The 22,911-nt window shown below is 41.5% G+C and overlaps 1 protein-coding gene across 1 annotated transcript in view; it reads right to left on the bottom strand.

Moving 5' to 3' along the window:
* Positions 1–1,904: 1,904 nt before the first annotated feature.
* LOC110507602 (cartilage intermediate layer protein 1) overlaps positions 1,905–22,911 on the bottom strand; it is a 31,789-nt gene continuing 10,782 nt past the window's right edge. Inside the window, exons 2-10 of the mRNA XM_021587735.3 lie at positions 22,466–22,564; positions 20,493–20,762; positions 17,195–17,377; positions 16,201–16,356; positions 15,749–16,066; positions 15,223–15,331; positions 14,918–15,075; positions 5,679–8,098; positions 1,905–5,566 (exon numbers count right to left, since the gene is read on the bottom strand). Coding sequence (XP_021443410.3) covers positions 5,694–8,098; positions 14,918–15,075; positions 15,223–15,331; positions 15,749–16,066; positions 16,201–16,356; positions 17,195–17,377; positions 20,493–20,762; positions 22,466–22,564 — 3,698 coding nt within the window. The 3' untranslated portion in view covers positions 1,905–5,566; positions 5,679–5,693. The remainder of the gene's footprint in view (positions 5,567–5,678; positions 8,099–14,917; positions 15,076–15,222; positions 15,332–15,748; positions 16,067–16,200; positions 16,357–17,194; positions 17,378–20,492; positions 20,763–22,465; positions 22,565–22,911) is intronic.

The following is a 22,911-nucleotide window of genomic DNA, read 5'->3' as shown; positions in this document are numbered from 1 at the left end:
CATCTTCTTCTTTTTCTACACTGACAACAACATTCACTACATCTTCTTCTTCTACAACATCCAATACATCTTCTTCTTCTACAACAACATTCACTACATCTTCTTCTTCTACAACAACATTCACTACATCTTCTTCTTCTACAACAACATTCACTACATCTTCTCATTCTACAACATTCAATACATCTTCTTCTTTTTCTACACTGACAACAACATTCACTACATCTTCTTCTTCTACAACATTCAATACATCTTCTTCTTCTACAACAACATTCACTACATCTTCTTCTTCTACAACAACATTCACTACATCTTCTTCTTCTTCTACAACAACATTCACTACATCTTCTCATTCTACAACATTCAATATATCTTCTTCTTCTACACTGGCAACAACATTCAATACATCTTCTTCTTCTTCTACACTGGCAACAACATTCACTACATATTCTTATTCTACAACATTCAATACATCTTCTTCTTCTACACTGACAACAACATTCACTACATCTTCTCATTCTACAACATTCAATACATCTTCTTCTTCTTCTACACTGGCAACAACATTCACTACATCTTCTTCTTCTACAACATTCAATACATCTTCTTCTTCTACACTGACAACAACATTCACTACATCTTCTTCTTCTACACTGGCAACAACATTCACTACATCTTCTCATTCTACACTGGCAACAACATTCACTACATCTTCTTCTTCTACACTGACAACAACATTCACTACATCTTCTTCTTCTACACTGACAACAACATTCACTACATCTTCTTATTCTACAACATTCAATACATCTTCTTCTTCTTCTACACTGGCAACAACATTCACTACATGTTCTTCTTCTACAACAACATTCACTACATCTTCTTCTTCTACAACAACATTCACTACATCTTCTTCTTCTACAACAACATTCACTACATATTCTTCTTCTACAACAACATTCACTACATCTTCTTCTTCTACAACAACATTCACTACATCTTCTTCTTCTACAACAACATTCACTACATCTTCTTCTTCTACAACAACATTCACTACATCTTCTTCTTCTACAACAACATTCACTACATCTTCTTCTTCTACACTGGCACCAACATTCACTACATCTTCTATCCAATAGATGTTCTCACTCTGACTTTTCCAAAATAGTGTCAGAGTGAAAGTGTGGCTTGCCATTCTAGTTTTCCCTCCTCACAGCCTCCTTATGGGACTTTATTATGATAATATTTCCATTGGCGTTGAGTGCTGTGAGGACAGGACCTGTGCCTTGTGTTTAATGATTCATCATCTGAGGGGTAATATTCGCTGACAATTGAGATCATTGTGTATTGTGTATTTGGTAGAACAATCACTTTTTACTGGGTCCCGCGTATATGCTCCAAGAGTAGTATTCACATTTTGTGGATCCAGATGTTTCCGAGTAATCTGTTGTTTATTTTATTGGATTACATTCACAGGTTGTCCTTAGCCATTAGGGGACGCATTGTTGATGTCAGAACTTTGCAATGTAGGCTATTAACTAATGTTTGTCTTTCATATGCGAAGCTCTATTTTTGTCATTTGGTGTTTTTTGTAACTGTAGATGCCGGATACTGTAGATGCTACTTCTGTGGTTTCTCGTGCCATTTGATATTCCTTGTTATGACTGTTGTGTTTTGTGTCGTTGATGTTATGAATTATGCAAACCCAGTTATCCCTTAATCTTGGGGGGGGGGGGGGGGGGGGTTCAATATCATTCTCACGATACCTCACATCAATGGAATATGCCCTTTTGCCAATTACGTTTTTGAAACTCACATTTGCATATTTCTGAACTATTTCGAGAACTATCATTGAATACACACATATGACATGTATCAAGTCAGGACATAATATCACCAGAAAATTTTACAGCAAAGGTTTATTTACAATTCCTTATACATTTAGTAAATTCCATACAATACACAATTTACACATGAAAAAGAAAGACAAATGGGCAACGCCATGCAGTACATGTCATGTAATGATTAATTCTCAGAAATTGATTTATGTAATAAGTTTATGGGTCACCAAGACATCTTCCAGAGCACAGTGGCAACCATACAAGTCTCTCTTAATAGGTCAGACAATATGGAAAGATCCAATGCTCGCTTCGCCAGAGGATATTCCTGAATAAGTTACAGTCTCCCTGAGAGCAGCCAGACTGTACAGGAGAGGACAGATGCATGCAGTCATGCTGGTGGCATAGGCACACTCAGAAATCAACCTGAAGCCAAGGCTGGGCTGTATAGTGTCAGTCAGTCTACAAGCACTGGTACCTCAACATTCTACAGGACAAGTGGGAATACGAGACTGCTGAACTACCATGGAGAAGTAGCGAAAACTAGGTGAATTTTTTTTAAATTGTCATTTATCACTTATTATGTGAAATGTGAAGCACGAACCTGTCTGGGAATTTTTAGAACCTGAAACTGTGTCTGGAATCGAGGGGATCATGTCATTTGACTATTTCTTCTGTATTAAAAGGAGATCTTTGCAATCTGTTTTCTGTTTGAGGTTTTTTTTCCACAACATCGCCATGTTTCTACATCTGAATAGGAAACTCTCTTCCATTCCTCTCTCCTCTTAAAGCTAATGAATCAGGAAACTGGAAACTGATCAGAGACTGTTCGGATAGTCCTTACTATTTTTCTCACACAAAGTGTTATGTAACATTGGCAATTAGACTTACTCTGTCTCTCAACCTCCCTCAAAGCCTCTTCATGAAACATCTACCAGTCAACTTCTCAGATCACGTTTACTTTAAACAGCCTACTTCCAGAAGTGACGACTTCAGCTCCAGATAAGTGATGGACAGCGAGGCCAAAGACCACTTTTCCCCCCTTTTTCTCTACAACAGCTCTCTGTAATTATTCAAATCCATCACAAGATAATCTCACCCTTCTCCCACAAGTGACTCCAGAAGTGACTCCTCTTTGGTGTTGCAAGTCCTCCAGTTGTTGAACAGTTGTTGCTGTGGCCCCTCTCTCTCACCTCACACCCTACTGTGGTTAATGAGAGTTATCTTTTCCACACGTGGACCCAATTACCATCATCTTACTCATAGCCTGGATGCAACAATCTGCTCCAAATAAGCTGATTGGTTTATTTTAATGAACTGCTGGACTGTCCATTCTAAGAGGGTTTAACATGCCCATGATGGTAGAGGTCATTGATAATGACTAGAGGGCCATAAATGATCATTTCCACATATCGCTTTCTAGAGGCACTGTACAATATACTTGTTAAATCTATTTGATCCCGAGTATCTATTTTATAAGATATTTTTTGGGCTGTTGCTAGTTTCAGGTTGCGTGCAACATCTAAACTCCTTTTTTTGTACAATAAACTGTAGAATAAACTGCAATGGTTTCAATTTACTTAGTTCCCTGAGGTTTTGCTGACTGACATTTAAGAAAACACCTCGAAAATTGAGCCAATTTAAAGGTATGGTCGTTTAAATGTTGAACATACTCGACCACAGACCTCTCTTGTGCCTAAATTATATCCACATGCTGTCTGGAAATCAACTTGTTTGGTTGTTTGTGACAGTCTCGGTTAAACTCTTCAAAGTACCCCCAAGTGTATATGTAATGTATTTCCTAATTAACAGCTGGGCTGATAACTACGAGCCAGCCATGTTTGCTTCCTCCGTGTTCTACAGGCACTCATTTGGGTTTGGATTAGTTCAGCTCTAGGAGCTCTCCAGCAGTCTGAAGGGACCCACAGCCACCCACTACATAGATAAACAAGTTTGGACCTACTATCAATGGGGAACTTTCCTCCAATTACTGAATCCAATTAAATGGGCCTCTTTGAATGTCTTCCCACTTGCCACTCTAATGCTCAAGCACTGGAGAACCTCTATAACTCATACTCAGTGATGGGTAGAAAGATGGCATGTTCATAATTGGTTCTTCTGAAGGACTGTTTAAATAAAACTTAATTCTCCCAGAGCCTATTTTCCCTTTGGGAAACAAATTTGTGGAATCGGTCCTGTAATAATCAGAAGTCTGTCTGCAAGTTAACTATATTAATAATAAGTTGTTGTTTAGTAGCTATGGGGAAATAGTACCATTGAGATAAATGTGTCCCTCTGGAAAGGGACTGTGTTCTCTAAACTGAAAATATGATTGTACACTTCTTGCTAAAAGTTAATGCGACATGCAGCAAGATATGAAAACATTATAATGGGAGCAGATTGCAGGAATATCAGAACTATATGTGACAGTGTAAAATGATTACCTAACATTTTAAGTGATTGTTATACACTGTAATTCAAAAAGCAATTGAATCCTGTACAAGCTCCCTTACAAATACACTCGGTATACCATAGCCAAACTTACTGAAGGATTTACCCTATTTACCAGCAGTACCTGTTGCAGTATATAATTGACTTGTCACGTGATGATTTGCAAGGGCTCTCAGGTCAAAATAGAACATAGCTATTGCACTTGATGAGACAAAGACAGACACTCCCACATTTAACAACAATACAGTCAATTTAGTCTTGGAACTAGCCTAGCTAATTATCTGCAATGTATAAATAGGGTTTCTTCTCTGATGTTGATTTGTTTTAGTTTTTTACATTCCTGACAGTAATGTTGGGGGGGATGTTGAAGAACAGACAGAGAGGTGTGTTGGATGAGTACTTGGGGACTTTGTGCCATCCCCCACAATATCCTCTCTCTCTCAGGTCCCCTACCGCAGGCTCTGTTCAGTCAACTGTTGAGATGCATTTTGATAAGGGATGCTTGTGTTGGCTGGGGCCCGGTACATGTTGGATTCAGGTTAGAGAAAAGGTCTGGATCTCAGTTGGCAATGTGACATGCTTATTTGGAGAGAAAAGCGCTAGAAACAAGCACACTAAGAAGCGTCCTCTGTTCCACAAACTCGATAACTCCTTGCACCCCATTGCATCTTCTTAAATAATGCCTCTTTTTGGCAGCAAAGACTTCCCGGTTTCTAGAAAAGGGGCCCACTGTCTGTTACAAACAAACTAGATCACTAGGACCTCATGTTCCTTTGATCTTGAGGGACTCATGAGTGCAATGGAAAGTGTTGTCGATTATGAAGTGTTTAGCATTTTGACTGGCGTTTATAGTTGCAGTTGGTTATAACTCAAGCGATCAGAGATATCAGAAAAGACGGTTGGTTAACGATGTTTAATGTGGAACGCGATAAATCCAAATATTCCTCGGAAATTGGTTTCCTTCTTAAAATCCTATTAATGCCAATTAAATAAATATCCTTTGCTTTACTGGACTGATGAAAGCTAAAGAAATGTATTTCTTCTCAAGGAATACAATGAATACTGATATGTATTGCCAAACCCTTCCAGTAAGTTTCAGAGAAAAAAAAGTCTTAATTTCTCCCTCCTGTGTGGTTTTGCTGGAGAAGTTACTGCTTCAATAGATTACCGTACTGTGTTCAGAGAAAGTTCACATCCAACATCACCAGGCTGACACAACTTGACATTTTCTTCTTTTGTTTGTGAGAGTACGTCATCTTCATTTCTAACCAAAAGACCTAGGAATAAATTAAAGTTATTAGGATTCAAGTACAGAAAGTGGAAAACTTTACGCACACTAAAAATACTACTTTTGTTTACACTGTGGCACAACGAAAACTTGTAACTCACTTATTAACAGCAGATCTACTGCCGGTTCTGTGTCCGCATCATAGATCTCCTCCTGCTAGAGGAGCTGGATCTGCGGCTCGTGGATTCAGAGGGGTAGGTCACTACCCGGGAGGACCTTCCTTGGACCTGCAGCCCCTGCGCCTCCCTCATGTCCCTTGCCATCTGAGACAGGGTCTGGCTGGGGTTTGTCTGGAGGCGTTGAAAGAGACTCTCCCTGGTTAAAGTCCTTTCTGGGCAGCTGAAGGTCAGAGCAACCCCAGTGTCTGACTTCATCTCTCTGGAGAAGCCGTCAGAGGTACCGTCAAAACAACGTCCAATGGCGATCTCTTTTGCCACCCTTGGGTTCTGGTCCGTGACTGTGTAGATGCCATAGTTGTGCCCCAAGGGGTCGACTGGGGCCAGCATGTTGAAGGCATGGGACTCGTTGTTCGGTGAGGTAGGGGGGTGCTTGGTCAGATACTCCTTTAAGAGGCTGTTGATGCCCACTCTCCGACAGTTGCCCTGTGGGAGGACTGATATGAGGGACCTATCGACTGCGGCTTGGTCGAAGAGCATACCACTGCACTTGAACTCGAGGCAAGCTGCTGAGATGTTGGCCACGTGCATGTCGCGGGTACTGCGGATGTCTCTGATGCCGTACAGCTGGCCTGCAGTCTCAGGGTGGGTGCCTCCATGGTTCTGTGACCTTATCATAACCTCCCTTTGTCCCTGGATCTTGACCTTGATGAAGCAAGCCCTGAACTCTTGAGGGTTGGGCCACCAAGAGAGGTAGTCACCTGTCCACGATGTTAAGTCGTTCTCTTGAAAGGGCACAACGTTATATTCATATTTGTCCTTTTCCACTCTGAAGAATCGGAAATGGTTGGCATTGACTTCTGCATTTTCACAGGATATTAAACTCTGGTAGGGGTATATTGGCCCGTTGGTCTCTTCCAAATTATTGGGGTTGGGTTTTGCCAAGTTGATTCTGAAGGCTGTTTTCTTAAGAGCTGGATCATTGTGGTCTGAACGCTGGTAGTCTATCTTGTCTAAATATGGCTGAGACACTCCAATGATGTTTGGGTTCATCTTGGGGGTTGAGGGAGCTGCTTCCAGTTCTTCACCACCCATAATGCCTGTGACGTAAGCTGTGTAAGCATCAGGCACCTGAGCATCACAGAAGGCTGGCAGGCAGGCTCCGTTGTGTCCAGTTATCACACTGTCAAAGCGACCCCATGCTCTGGGGTTAGAGGAAAAGCCAGGCTTGGGCTCCAAGTTTATCAGGCTGATGACCACACCTTCCAACTGCTCAGTGGCCAGGAATTTGTCACTCATGTATGTCCTCACTTTGACGTAGCAGCGGCGGTTCTCAGGCACATCCAGGTTGAAAAGTCGACGCTCCCTGATTTCCATATTACCTATGAGGAAAGTGCGCTCCTCTCGCTTGCGCCGTCCATTACCACCAGATGTGGTCTGAGTGTAGTGAAAGTCACTCTCCTCCTCCCAGACACCTGTGTCTGGGTTGAGGGACCACAGTTTCATTTTGGGAATATGTTCTTGCATTTTGACGTGCTGCGTGTCTAGGAGTACTTGGACCGCTCCAGCCCCTAGGACTTCCTGGTTCGTATCATCTCTGAAGTCAACGGAAAACATCCCATATGTCCTCAGTGGAAGCATGTCACCCTCATCGTCCACAAAGTTGAGATCACCAGGCGCTGCAGCAGCTGTTGTGATGTTCCTGGGGTCAATGAAGGTGACACTGGCTTTCACCGTACCTTCGTACACCTCCCCATTTTTTTTGTGGAAAGAATTTGGAGGTATGACAATCTGTCCAATGGGGTCCTCTCCTTTGATTTCTCCTAAGTCAATGGTATTTGTCTCTCCAGCATTGATATCAATAGGTTCCTGCTTTCTCATCACCTTCACGTCATGATAAACAGAGCCCCCTCTCTTGTCAAAGATAAACACCTTAGGAGTGTCAATGAATTTTTCTGTGGGATCCACAAAGTTGACCACTAGCCTCTCTGTGTCTGGGGTTATATTGAGCGTGAAACCTCCTTTGTACCCTGTGGTGCCCACTCTCTCCTTGCCAACGTACATGTGCCCGAAACGCAGTGGTTCATTGTTGTCAACTGTGACTACCCTGCCACGCACAAGCACCTTGGGCACCACACACTTCAGGCAGCCACACTCAGTCACAGCTTTGATGGGTAGGCTGTAGCTCCCACAGTTGATCACCCGGCTCTCCATCTTCTGGACCCCGCAGCAGTAGCCACCTCCATCCCTGCAGCGCAGGTCGAAGTCCAGGGAGCCTACACACTTGTTGTGGGTGCAGCGGCCAGCGTCGTAGAGCTTAGAGTCAGTCCCAGGCTGAACACAGTCCATGGGCAGCCTAATGAGGTGGTTCTTAGGTGTGGGGTTGCATGCCGGAATGCCTTTAGCTGTGGAATACACAGTGCATAGAGTTAGCAATGCGATTACACGTGTTTTATGGATGTAAACACACATATGCATAATGCATATAATGCACACACATTGGCAAGAAAAAGTATGTGAACCCTTTGGAATTACCTGTATTTCTGCATAAATTGATCATCATATTTGATCTGATCTTCATCTAAGTCACAACAATAGACAAATATAGTGTGCTTAACTAATAACACACAAATTATTGTATTTTTCTTGTCTATATTGAATACATAATTTAAACATTCACAGTGTCGGTTGGGGAAAGTATGTGAATTCCTAGGCTAATGCATTCTCCAAAAGTGAATTGTAGTGAGCTAACCTTGAGTCCAATCAATGAGACGAGATTGGAGATGTTGGTTAGAGCTGCCTTGCCCTATAAAAAAACTTTTGTTTGCTATTCACAAGAAGCATTGCCTGATGTGAACCATGCTGCAAACAAAAGAGATCGCAGAAGACCTAAGATAAAAAATTGTTGACTTTCCAGCATAAAGCTGGAAAGGGTTACAAAAGTATCTCCAAAAGCCTTGATGTTCATCAGTCCATGGTAAGACAAAATGTCTATAAATTGAGAAAGTTCAGCACTGTTGCTACTCTCCCTAGGAGTTGCCGTCCTGCAAAGATGACAGCAAGAGCAAAGCGCAGAATGCTCAATGAGGTTAAGAAGAATCCTAGAGTGTCAACGAAAGACTTACAGAAATCTCTGGAACATGCTAACATCTCTGTTGACGAGTCTACGATACCACGGAAGAAGGCACTGCTGTTCAAAAAAAACACGTCTGCACGTCTGAAGTTTACAAAAGAGCATCTGGATGTTCCCCAGCGCTACTGGCAAAATATTCTGTGGACAGATGAAACTGCAGTTGAGTTGTTTGGAAGGAACACACAACACCATGTGTGGATGAAAAAAGGCACAGCACAGCACACGAACATCAAAACCTCATCCCAACTGTAAAGTGCGGTGGAGGGAGCATCATGTTTGGGGCTGCTTTGCTGCCTCAGGGCCTGGACAGCTTGGTATCACCAACGTAAAAATGAATTTCCAAGTTCATCAAGACATTTTGCTTGAATGTTAGGCTATCTATGCGCCAATTGAAGCTCAACAGAAGTTGCGTGATGCAACAGGACAATGACCTAAAAACACAGAAGTAAATCAACAACAGAATGGCTTCAAGAGAAGAAAATACACCTTCTGGAGTGGCCCAGTCAGTGTCTTTACCTCAGCCCGATTGAGATGCTGTGACATGACCTCAAGAGAGCAGTTCACACCAGACATCCCAAGAATATTTCTTAACTGAAACAGTTTTGTAAAGAGGAATGGTCCACAATTCCTCCTGACTGTTGTGCAGGTCTGATCCGCAACTACAGAAAACGTTTGGTTGAGGTTATTGCTGCCAAAGGACAGTCAACCAGTTATTAAATCCAAGGGTTCACACACTTTTCCACTCTGCACTGTGAATGTTTACACAGTGTGTTCAATAAAGACATGAAAACGTATAATTGTTTGGGTGTTATTAGTTTAAGCAGACTGTGTTTGTCCCCCCCCCCCACCACCACCACCACTACCACCACTACCACCGCTCCTTTGCCCTCAGAACAGCCTCAATTTGATGGACTCCACAAGGTGTCGAAGGCGTTCCACAGGGATGCTGGCCCATGTTGACTCCAATGCCTCCCACAGTTGTGTCAAGATGGCTGGATGTCCTTTGTGTGGTGGACCATTCTTGATACACATCTGGCATCTACTAACATACCCTGTTCAAAGGCACTTACATTTTTTGTCTTGACCAGTCACCCTCTGAATGGCACACATACACAATCCATGTCTCAATTGTCTCAAGGCGTAGAAATCCTTCTTTAACCGGTCTCCTCCCCTTCAATTACACTGATTGGAGTGGATGTAACAAGTGACATCAATAAGCGATCATAGCTTTCACCTGGATTTACCTGGTCAGTCTATGTCATCGAAAGAGCATGTGTTCTTCATGTTTTATATACTCATTCAAATGAAAAATTACAGATGCGAATGGCGCACTCTGTCACACTTCCTATTAACCAACCAAATGTATGTTTATTACCTAGAATTTCATTGTCATTAGTAGCATTAGTTTAAATGTGTGTAATTAGTATTAGTATGCATTTGCTTGTAATTATTGGTGGAAAAAGAGTACTATATTTCTTACATGTGTTCACTTACACACACACACGCACACACACACACACACACACACACACACACACACACACACACACACACACACACACACACACACACACACACACACACACACACACACACACACACACACACACACACACACACCTTGTTTCTTTCCACATGGCTCAGAGACATCCATGATTAGCCAAGTTGCACTACAAAACATTCATAATAGGGTAATTAGATGTGAACTTGGAGAGGACATTTGTTCACAAAGCATTCAGATGGGAATGGAAAAAAAGGATTATTGTTCCCCCAAATGTTGGCCAAATGTTGGCAAAAGGAATCATGTTCATGATATCATGGCTGAGTTTATGCTCCAGTGTTCCTGTTAGACTCCCTATCCTCTAAAGAAAAAGATTGTTGCAGACAGATGGAACAGCCTGAATTTCTTCAGGCGAGGGTCCTTTTTTCTCAATATCCCCCTGACTGACGTGCCCAAAGTAAACTGCCTGTTGCTCAGGCCCTGAAGCCAGGATGTGCAAATACTTGGTGCCATTGGAAAGAAAACACTTTGAAGTTCGTAGAAATGTCATAATAATGTAGGAGAATTTAACACAATAGATATGTTTGGAGAAACCCCCCCCCCAAAATGAGTGAGAATAATTTGTTTTAGTACTGGGACAAACTATTGGAAATTCGTGTTTGGGCACGCAAGGAAGACAAGATGCACCTGCTAATATTGGTTTCCTATTGAACATACTTCTTTCGGTATGAAATATTGTAGTTTGATGACATGTTAGGGTATCTGAGTCAATAGAAACATATTTTGACTTGTTTTAACAAAGTTTTTGGATTCCTTTCTCTGCATGTTGAACGAGTGGATTACTCAAATCGATGGCGCCAAATAAACAGACTTTTTGGGATATAAAGAAGGATTTTATCTAACAAAATGACACTACATGTTATAGCTGGGATCCTTTGTATGACAAATCAGAGGAAGATTTTCAAAAAGTAAGTGAATATTTAATCACTATTTGTAAATTTATGAAACCTGTGCTGGTGGAAAAATATTTTGATGTGGGGAAGCGTCCTCAAACAATCGCAAGGCATGCTTTCATTGTAATGGTTACTGTAAATCGGACAGTGCAGTTAGATTAACAATAATTTAAGCTTTCAACTGATATAAAACACTTGTATGTACCTACATGTTTAACCTGTTGAGTGTAGAGGGCAGTATTTTGATGTTAGTATGAAAAACGTACCCAAATTAAACTGCCTATTTCTCAGGCCCAGAATCTAGAATATGCATATACTTGTCAGATTAGGATAGAAAACATTCTAAAGTTTCCAAAACTGTCAAAATATTGTCTGTGAGTATAACAGAACTGATATTGCAGGCGAAAACCTGAGGAAAATCCAACCGGAATGGGCTTCTATTTTGAAAGCTCCATGTTCCATAGCCTGCCTTCGCTCCATTTAAAGGGATATCAACCAGATTCCTTTTCCTATGGCTTCCCCATGGTGTGAACAGTCTTTAGATATAGTTTCAGGCTTTTATTTTGAAAAATGAGCTACAGTCCCTGTTGATATATTATCGATTATATATTGTAAAAACAACCTGAGGATTGATTATAAAAAACGTTTGACATGTTTCTATGAACATTACGGATACTATTTGGAATTTTCGTCTGCAATGTCGTGACCGCTCGAGCCTATGGATTTCTGAACATAACGCGCCAACCAAATGGAGGTATTTTGGATATAAAAATAATCTTTATGGAACAAAAGGAACATTTATTGTGTAACTGGGAGTCTCGTGAGGGCAAACATCCGAAGATCATCAAAGGTAAGCGATTTAATATTTTGCTTTTCTGACTTTCGTGACCAATCTACTTGGCTGTTAGCTGTTTGTAATATTTTGTCTACTGAGAGAGATGTCCTTCCATAAACGCTTGGTATGCTTTCGCAGAAAGTTTTATTGAGATCTGACATGCCAGGTGGACTAACAACAAGCTAAGCTGTGTTTTGCTATATTGCACTTGTGATTTCATGAAAATTCAATATTTTTAGTAATTTAATTTGAATTTGGCGCTCTACAATTCAGCGGATGTTGACAAAAATTATCCCGCTACCGGGATGGGTGCATCAAGAAGTTTTATCCATAATTTTTGTGACTATTTATTTGAATTGCGCACCCTCTAGCTCCACCGGAAGTTGTCCCGCTAGCGGGACGCCTAGCCTGATATATACAGTTGAAGTCAGAAGTTTACATACACTTAGTTTGGAGTTATTAAAACTTGTTTTTCAACCACTCCACAAATTTCTTGTTAGCAAACTATAGTTTTGGCAAGTCGGTTAGGAAATCTACTTTGTGCATGACACAAGTAATTCTTCCAACAATTGTTTACAGACAGATTATTTCACTTATATTTCAATGTATCACAATACCAGTGGGTCAGAAAAGTACATACACTGAGTTGACTGTGCCTTTAATTAAACAACTTGGAAAATTCCAGAAAATAATGACATGGCTTTAGAAGCTTCTGTTAGGCTAATTGACATACTTTGAGTCAATTGGAGGTGTACCTGTGGATTTATTTCAAGGCCTACCTTCAAACTCAGTGCCTCTTTGCTTGACATCATAGGAAAATCACATGAAATCAGCCAAGACCTGATAAAAAAAATTGTAGACCTCCACAAATCTGGTTCATCCTTGGGAGCAATTTCCAAATGCCTGAAGGTACCATGTTCATCTGTACAAACAATAGATACACAAGTATTAACACCATGGGACCACGCAGCCATCATACCACCCAGGAAGGAGACGCGTTCTGTCTCCTAGAGATGAACGTACTTTGGTGCGAAAGTGCAAATCAATCCCAGAACAACAGCAAAAGGACATTGTGAAGATGCTGGAGGAAACAGATACAAAGTATATATACCTACTATATATATATCCACTGTAAAACAAGTCCTGTATCGATATCGATATAACCTGAAAGGCTGCTCAGAAAGGAAGGAAGCCACTGCTCCAAAACCACCATTAAAAAGCCAGTCTACGGTTTGCAACTGCACATTGGGATCGTACTTTTTGGGGAAATGTCCTCTGGTCTGATGAAACAAAAATAGAACTGTTTGGCCATAATGACCATCGTTATGTTTGGAGGAAAAAGGGAAGCATGGGGGTGGCATCATCATGTTGTGAGGAATCTTTGCTGCAGGAGGGACTGGTGCACTTCACAAAATAGATGGCGTAATGAGGTAGGAAAAGTATGTGGATATATTGAAGCAACATCTCAAGACATCAGTCAGGAAGTTAAAGCTTGATTGCAAATGGGCCTTCCAAATGGACAATGACCCCAAGCATACTTCCAAAGTTGTGGCAAAATGGCTTAAGGACAACTAAGTCAAGGTATTGGAGTGGCCATCACAAAGCCCTGACCTCAATCCTATAGAAATGTGTGAGCAGAACTGAAAAAGCAAGCAAGGAGGCTTACAAACCTGACTCAGTTACACCAGCTCTGTGAGGAAGAATGGGCCAAAATTCACCCAACATATTGTGAAAGCTTGTGGAAGGCCAACAAGTTTGACCCAGGTTCAACAATTTAAAGGCAATGCTACCAAATACTAATTGAGTGTATGTAAACTTCTGACCCACTGGGAATGTGATGAAAGAAATTAAAGCTGAAATAAATCATTCTCCCTACTATTATTCCGACATGTCACATTCTTAAAATAAAATGGTGATCCTAACTGACCTAAGACAGGGAATTTTTACTAGGATTAAATGTCAGGAATTGTGAAACTGAGTTTAAATATATTTAGCTAAGGTGTATGTAAACTTGCGACTTCAACTGTGTTACCCAATGTGTCATTTCCTGGCCCCTCTGCATTAAAAAAAAAACTCATGAATTAACTAAAAGAAACAAAAGGAAAACGGTAGTCCTGTCTTTAAATATGGACGGAATGTTTTATTAAATAACTGGAGTGTAGCCTAATGTTCCCTAGTGATGGGAACCACAATGGGCTGGTAGAATAAAGCAGGTTAATCATTCTTCACTCAGAGCCTTGGTGTTCCAGGTGTTGTTGTTCTATTCACAGGGGCAAATCTCTCAGGCTGCAGTGACTCAGAGCCAGAACATATCCTCCTGTAGAAGCCCGTAGCTGAATGCTTTAGCACACTCCCCCGCAGCCCCTTTTTGTCAATCTATATCGTGGCTAACAAGCAACTGGGGAATACGCACAATGTGTATCTACCCTGCACGGATGCGGAAACTCATACTTGTTTGACTAACAGGATTTATTGACAATCTTGGATTTCACTTCAATAAGGGGAGCTCTGGAGAAGTGGGATTTTGGTTTTTACAGTCTATTATAAATAATGTAAATAATCTCTGTTTAGAAAAGGATGCTTTATACCAATGTAAACATATTAAAACCTTACTGCCAGATTCTGGAGGCCTTGATATTTTACGATCTTATTTTACTTGGGTGTATTTTTTCGATGTTACAGATACAGTAGATTTTCTGCAGGGTTTTTTCCTCACGGACATTCGGTTTGCTGCAGTGTCTTTTCATACTGTCCATTCCTACAGGTACAGTACAGGATTTGATGGATAGGGTCTCTACGTACCGATAACGCTGAGGAATGCCTGTGAGGACTTGATGCTTCCTGTCTGGCTGCTGGCTTTACAGTAGTAATGTCCTGTCTGCTCAGGCTTCAGGTCTCTCAGCACCAGATCCTCTTCATATTTGAACACGTTCCGGTCCAATAGGGTCCTATTGTGATACCTGGAGAGAAGAACATACCATTAAAAACCTATACTGAAAATGTAATTTTTGTAAGTTGTTTAATATAATGTGTTATCTAGTCATGCTTCCCAAAAACATTTGTAAGATTTTTTTCTGGCAAATTAACAAAGGAATGCATGATCATACCAGTAGTATTTGTCTGGCATGGGCTCCCCTGCTGCCTTGCAGCATAACATCACACGCTGTCCCTCATAGCGCACTTTGTCCTCTGGGTGCTTTACAATGTATGGCTTCTCTGCAAAGCAGTAGGAAACAAATCCTTAAAAATCTGTCTCTGGGACTGTTGTGAACGGTACCACAAAGGTATCCTGATCGAAATAAAACGTAATCAGGCCTACAGTTTAAAGTCTTCTTGGTCTCCGTACTTATGAACAATGATTGGTGTGGGATTATGGTGAAATACTGCCCCTGTGACTGCATTTATTTTGTATTTAGTTTCCAAGTACAGTATATGTGTATGTAAAGGACTCAACTACTTCAGACTTTCCTCCAGTGGTCCATATTGTAGTTTTAAATGTCCTTACCCTAGTCTGGCTACAGTAGATTGATGGTTATAATGACAGACTGACTGGCTCAAAGCAGTACTAAGTACATAGAGAACATACTTCATCATTGGGCTATTTGTTGATATTACTAACTTAGTATACCTCACCTGCGTACTTTAGGACTGCCCGTACCCAGGATGACCCACTGCTGTTGCTGGAGGTGGATGCAGTCGCCGGGGCAAACTTCTCCTTCCTGATGTAGAGCTGGCTGGGGGAACTGGAGCAGACCCCTGGGAGCCTGAAGAGGCCTTTGGCGTCAGTGCGGGTACGGATGATCTTGGGTCGGCTGGCCAGCGCTATCCTGGCCCCCATCACGGGGACACCGGTCATACTGAGTACCTCTCCTTGGAGCATGTGGCCCACACACACACAGCGGCTACAGTCCTCACTGGGACGGCCATCGGGACACTCACGCTTACATTTGGCTGCAGATACACACACACAGACATACACAATAACACCCACACACAATACATTCAGCATACTTTTACACATGATTAGAATGATTATTCAGATTTTACAGCCATATCGTGTATGTTTCTTTAGATTTACGACTTACTCGGGCATGGATATTTCCCACATTTCTGGATTTCAGCTGCTCGTCCAACACACTGCACTGTTATAGAGGTTCTCACACAGGTCCTCCTTCTGATCCTGCGACCCTTGCCGCAGGTCACTGAGCATGCTCCCCACGTACCCCACTGAGTCCACTTGGCTAGTCAAACCACAGAGACATGGGACATAAACATGAATGATCCATATAATGTAACTGTAGCTTCAAGGAAAGGTGAAAAAAATGAGAGAGATGAGAAAGATGCATTGTAACAAAATATTATCACAGGACTTTTGCCAGGCTACTGGTCACCTGATGAAAGTGTGCCGTAACAGAATTGTTACATATTAGGTAGTTTCCTCCTCTTTCTGGGAGACAGTGCTGCTGATGACTGTTAGAGAGGGAAGTGCACAGTGACAGACTCCTCCTGATCAAAGCCCCTGGAGCTTTATGAACATCGAAGGTGTGTTGACGATGGTGACATATAATTGTTAGAAGCCCATGTTAGGGAGAAGTTAGCAAAACTGTGGCATGTGGAGAAGATGTATTAATGTACATTCTTAGGAAAAAGGTGATATCTAGAACCTAATAGGGTTATTCAGCTGTCCCCATAGGAGAACCCTTTGAATAACTATTTTTGGTTCCAGGTAGAATCCTTTTGGTTCCATGTAGAAGCCTTTACACAGAGGGTTCTACATTGAACCCACAAGGGTTCTACTTGGAACCAAAAATGGTTCTCCTATGGACCCTTTTTTCTAAGTGGTTCAGCATTGGCTCTACTGTGGCCGTAGTCACTGTATTTATTAACAGCCGCATACTGCAGCTCCATCTCAGATCTGTTGTGATTGTCTTCATGTCAATAATGACCCTGATCAGCTGATCAGTCTCTTGGTAGTGAATGAATTATGTAAAAATTATAATTATTATGATTGGCTTGATGTTAAATATTGGCATGGTATGTACACTGTAGGTCTATGTGTAGGTTGTGTTGTGAGGATACCTTCACATGGCAGGGTGGCACACTCCATCCTCTCTGTCTGGGGCCCCTGGCATGGCGGAACCAGTAGCAAGGGCATGGGCTGGATGCTCATACACTTCCTCTGACGGACCTGAATGCCCACGTCATTACAGGCTGTAGCAGAGCAGGGGCCCCAGGCAGACCAGTCCATCCAGTAGGCCTGAACTGGACACACAAGACAAGACATTGTGACAAGGGTGAGTATGGAATCCACATAGAAATAGAATTGGTAGAATGGTCACAGACCTAAAATTCCAGTCCTGGACTGAGAATTACGGATGTAGGATCTTAATTTGATCACTCTTTTGGAAATGCAAACTTGTAGTGTACTCAAGGTTTAAAAAGGCTTCTAAAGTTTGTCATTTCCACTTTAAAATGTCACTTGATATGAATTGCCCTAACAAAAAATGTCCATTAATTATAATCATAATTCACCTTTTTTGTTGCTGCATGATTATTTTCTAGCTGTAGCAAACTGTCTCAAATTAAGATACGGCATCTTTATGTAAGTAACGTAGTTTGTAGTTTGAAAAAATAAGTCCAGGACTTTCACAGTTGAAAAAAGACGAACAGATCATTAGTGGGGGGGGGATGTGGACAGACTCGGTATACAAATCCCAAAAGAAAGAAATGATCACATTTCAATACATTTTTATAGACAGTTAGCAAAAATAGATAAGATCTTGCTACCATGGAAAGGAAAATACCTGTCTATTTGTGGAAAAATCACCCTGATTAACTCTTTAGCCATATCACAGTTTAACTATTTGCTTATGGTCTTGCCTACACCCAGTGACCTGCTTTTTAAATTATATGGACAAAAAATATTCAATTTTATTTGGAATGGCAAGCCAGACAAAATTTAAAGGGCCTATTTATATAATGAATATGAATTTGGTGGGCAGAAATGATTAAATATTAAAGCATTAGACCTCTCACTAAAGGCATCAGTCATACAAAAGCTTTACTTAAATCCAAACTGGTTCTCTAGTAAATTGGTAGGAATGTCTGACCCCATGTTCAAGAATGGCCTTTTTCCCTTTATTCAGATTACAACTGCTCACTTTTGGGTGTTTGAAAAGGAAATAATCTCCAAAATATAATATTTTTATTTTAAAGCCTTAGAAAGTTGGTTGCAATTTCAGAATAATCCACCTGAAAAGACAGAACAAATAATACAACAAATACTGTGGTTAAACTCAAATATACTAATTGATAAAACAAAATGTATTTTTCGATGAAATGTTTAAAAAAATGTATAATTTTAGTGAATGATATCATAAATAGGACATGCAGCTAACACAGACATATGAAAATGTCTGCTCTACCCAAAATTACAACCAACTAATTGCAGCATTACCACAAAAATGGAAGAGGCAAGTAGAAGGGGAAAAAGGTAAGGAATTTGTCTGTCGGCCCTGTATTAAAGAACATAAATGGTTAAAGAAAAGTGTGATAAATAAAAACATATACCAATTTCATTTAAGGATGAAAAACTTGACAGCTGTGCCATATAAATTGCAAAATAGTTGGGAAGAGAATTTCGAAGTACCCATTCCATGGCACATGGTCTATGAATTGACACGCAAAGCAACGTCGGATTCAAAACTTTGAATTTATCAATTTAAATGACTGTACAAAATTCTTGCAACCAATAGAATGTTATATACAGTATATGGGGGATACAATCTTCCCAGCTCTGCTGTGAGGAGGCAGAGTCATTAGATCATTTATTTTGGTACTGTCCATACGTAGCTCGTTTATGGTCACAGGTCCAGGAATGGCTAAATAATTGCAACATTTGCCTAGAACTAACGCTGCAGATAGCAATACTGGGTGATTTGAAAAGCCATGGTCAATCAAATAATAATATTATTATTATTTTAGCAACAAAAATGTATCTTTAATTCTCTATCTGTAGAAGCTATGAGAATAGAAAGGTTCAGTACTTTTGTGAAACATCACAGCACAGTTGGAAAATATATGGCAAATAGAAATCCCAAATGGATGATGTTGAGAGATAGATGGGAGGGGTTGTATGGAGCTGAAGGGAGGGACTAATAACAAGATAACCAATGTAAAACATACGGGGTCTCTAAAAGGAATATAGGTTCAGAAATTCTGTGAAATAGCACAGTTACAAATAGAAACTGGACGGACATCAGAAATGGAGGAAGGACATAAAAACAAAGAAAATATAACTATTGTAAAATAGATTGTGTCTGTAAAATGTATATAATATGTATAAACTGAAGGTAGAAGCCTAAGTGTTATTATTTATTAGTTTACTCCAATTGGGGGAAAGTTGGTAGGGTTTGCAGGAAATAATAAAGATATATTCTAAAAGAAAGTATGTATATCTATATGTATATAGATAGTATGTACAGTTGAAGTCGCAAGTTTACATACACCTTAGCCAAATACATTTAAACTCAGTTTTTCACAATCCCTATCATTTAATCCTAGTAAAAATTCCCTGTCTTAGGTCAGTTAGGATCCCCACTTTATTTTAAGAATGTGAAATGTCAGAATAATAGTAGAGAGAATTATTTATTGCAGCTTTTATTTCTTTCATCACATTCCCAGTGGGTCAGAAGTTTACATACACTCAATTAGTATTTGGTAGCATTGCCTTTAAATTGTTGAACCTGGGTCAAACATTTCAGGTAACCTTCCATAAGCTTCCCACAATAAGTTGGGTGAATTATATATATCCACAGGTACACCTCCAATTGACTCAAATTATGTAAATTAGCCTATCAGAAGCTTCTAAAGCCATGACATAATTTCTGGAATTTTCCAAGCTGTTTAAAGGCACAGTCAACTTAGTGTATGTAAACTTCTGACCCACTGGATTTGTGATACAGTGAATTTTTTGTGAAAAAAATAAAAAAAAGGGTGAAAAAAGAAAAAAACAGACCATTAGTGGCCAATGCAGTGCAGCAGATGCATGGCTTAAGTGGCTTTACCTCCACTGAGGTTCTGTTTCGACTCAGTATACAGCACAGTAACTAGGGGTGACATGGATAGTTGGCTAATCCCCTCACAAAATGCCATTATCTCCTAAGCACATGGTTTAAGTGGCTTTACCTCCACTGAGGTTCTGTTTCGACTCAGTATACAGCACAGTAACTAGGGGTGACATGGATAGTTGGCTAATCCCCTCACAAAATGCCATTATCCCCTAAGCACAGTATGGGTTCAGAATCCTTAACACAAAGCTATTATAGCACATCTACTTTATAACCCATGTGAATGGGGCATGGTGGTCTGTGGGTACCTGGTGGGCACTGGAAGCGGACGTAGTAGTTGGAGCAGATGCGTCCGTAGGGCTGCTCCTTGTTGATGCACCAGAAGCCCTTCTCCAGGCTGGAGTGAGTCACCTCCCCGGTCTCTGCTGCTGCCACCCAGTCCGTGGTGCGGGCCTCCATGGCCACCGGCCGGGCACACACCCTCTCCCTGTAGTAGAACTGGATGGCCTCTAACCGCTCGTAGTCTCCATTCCCCCCTGGATGGTCGATGTTGAACCAGGACGTCCATTCAGTCATGCCTGCCATACATGCAGATTGGGTGAAGGGAGACATAGACAAGGAGATAGGGATCACAACTGTAAGGTTGCACAGTTTGCACAGTTTGTTTATATTTACTCCTTTTTCTCCCTAATTTCATGGTATACAATTAGTAGTTACTGTCTTGTCTCATCGCTGCAACTCCCGTACAGACTCGGAGAGGCGAAGATCGAGAGCCGTGCGTCCTCCGAAACACAAGCCAACCAAGCCGCACTGCTTCTTAACACAATGCCCACTTAACCCAGAAGCCAGCCGCACCAATCGGAGGAAACATTGTACACCTTGCGACTGTGTAAAGCATGCACTGCCCCTGGGGATCACAACTGGGGGGTAAGGTTGCACAGTTTGTTTATATTTACTCCTTTTTCTCCCTAATTTCATGGTATACAATTAGTAGACTGTCTTGTCTCATCGCTGCAACTCCCGTACAGACTCGGAGAGGCGAAGATCGAGAGCCGTGCGTCCTCCACAGGATTCGTTAGTGCGAGAAGGGACAAGGACATCCCTGCCGGCCAAACCCTCCCCTAATCCAGATGATGCTGGGCCAATAGTGCACCACCCCATGGTTTCTTCCGGTCGCGGCTGGCTGCGACAGAGCCTGGACTCGAACCCAGAATCTCTAGTTGCACAGCTAGCACTGCTTCACAGTGCCTTAGACCACTGCGCCACTCGCAAGGCCGAAGGTTGCACAGTTTAAGAGTCTGCTACTGTCATTGTCTGCTGAGTAGAGACACCCAGGGGAGCCTGCGTTGACCAAACTCTTTCCAAGCCAACTCAGAAGGCAGATGAGGAGGGAAAGTGTCATGTCGTCTAGCTTTTGTCTGCCACATGTTCAACTCTTAGGTTTTCCAAAGATGTGAAGAAACAGCCTCGCTGTGTTGCATTAGCAACATACCATGGATCTCTGAATAATAGATTTCATCATTGGAACGAGCCCCTTGGGGGGCATCAAGAGAAAAGTGAAGTGATCTATTGGTGGACATTGTCAAGATGTGTGCTCACCGTGCTGTGTGCTATCGTCGGTAGACGTTCTCAACAGACATAGTGACCCCTCTCTCTAGTCTCTCTGTTCATTTAAAAGCCAGTGGTTTTCAACCCTGTGGTGACATTAGGTATTTAGTTTTAATTTCCTGTATCTGGATAATGTGTGTGTTGGCTTACACATTAATTTGGACTGGATTTAATGAATAGTTGCTTAAATTAAACTGCACTCGTGAATATAAAGTAGACTCCATGCTATTGTTTGCTCTGATATGATCCTGGCAGGTTAACACCATTGTCTCATTCCACCAGACTGCTCATTCAAAGGAGTGAGACTGAATGTAAGCATAATGGAATGTGAGAGCTGAGTGGGAACTGAACATTGATTACACATTAGAAACAGGGTATAGTTGATGAATTGGAGAAGGGGGGGTGGGGCTCATAGAGTCTCAACATTGGCCTTGGACTGGAAATGGACTTGACCCCTAAATATGATGGGTCGTATGTATAAATGTTACTAGTATGTAATAAAACTGTAAAAATGTATTTTCTGCACTTGCCATGGATGTGTAAAGCCTGGGAGTTTCAGTACATCAAAGGAAGGAAACCCCTCTGTCTGAGGCAGAAGACACATTGTTGAGTGAGTTTTCCCTCCTCAGGTTGTATAGGTCAACCAGGTGGTATTAGGAGTGAGCTCACTCACCTGTGGTCTGCTGTGGCTCAGTCAGCAAGTTGTAGGCCAGCTTCCTGCTCCTGTCTGTCTGACTCCACTTCCTGAGCAGAGAGCTGTTCCTGAAGGGCCCTGGATGGGGAGAACCACACCATGAATACAACCTATCACCATGACCAGCAGGGCCCAACCTTACCTGCACTGCTGCACCACTACCACACTGTAACACTGTAACAGTGACCTCGGGGCTCTGCTCAATGGATTCACCAAGTTTTACAATGGGGAGAAGCAGATTTATGAAAGCCGGTTTTCGAGTCTGCGGACCTACTTGTCTGAGGAGTTGGTCCTCGGCATGTTCTCATCAATTTGACAGTGTCTGTGAATGTGAAAGGAATGTCTACGTCTCACTCCGCGGGCTGTGGTTGAAGGCCAGGGAGAAGTTTTGTGGTGGGACACCCGATCTTGGTGCACTGACGCTG

Source organism: Oncorhynchus mykiss, chromosome 1 (genome assembly GCF_057628025.1).
Source record: "Oncorhynchus mykiss isolate SJ-2025 chromosome 1, ASM5762802v1, whole genome shotgun sequence".
NCBI lineage: Eukaryota > Metazoa > Chordata > Actinopteri > Salmoniformes > Salmonidae > Oncorhynchus > Oncorhynchus mykiss.
This window is presented reverse-complemented; position numbering and strand designations above follow the sequence as displayed.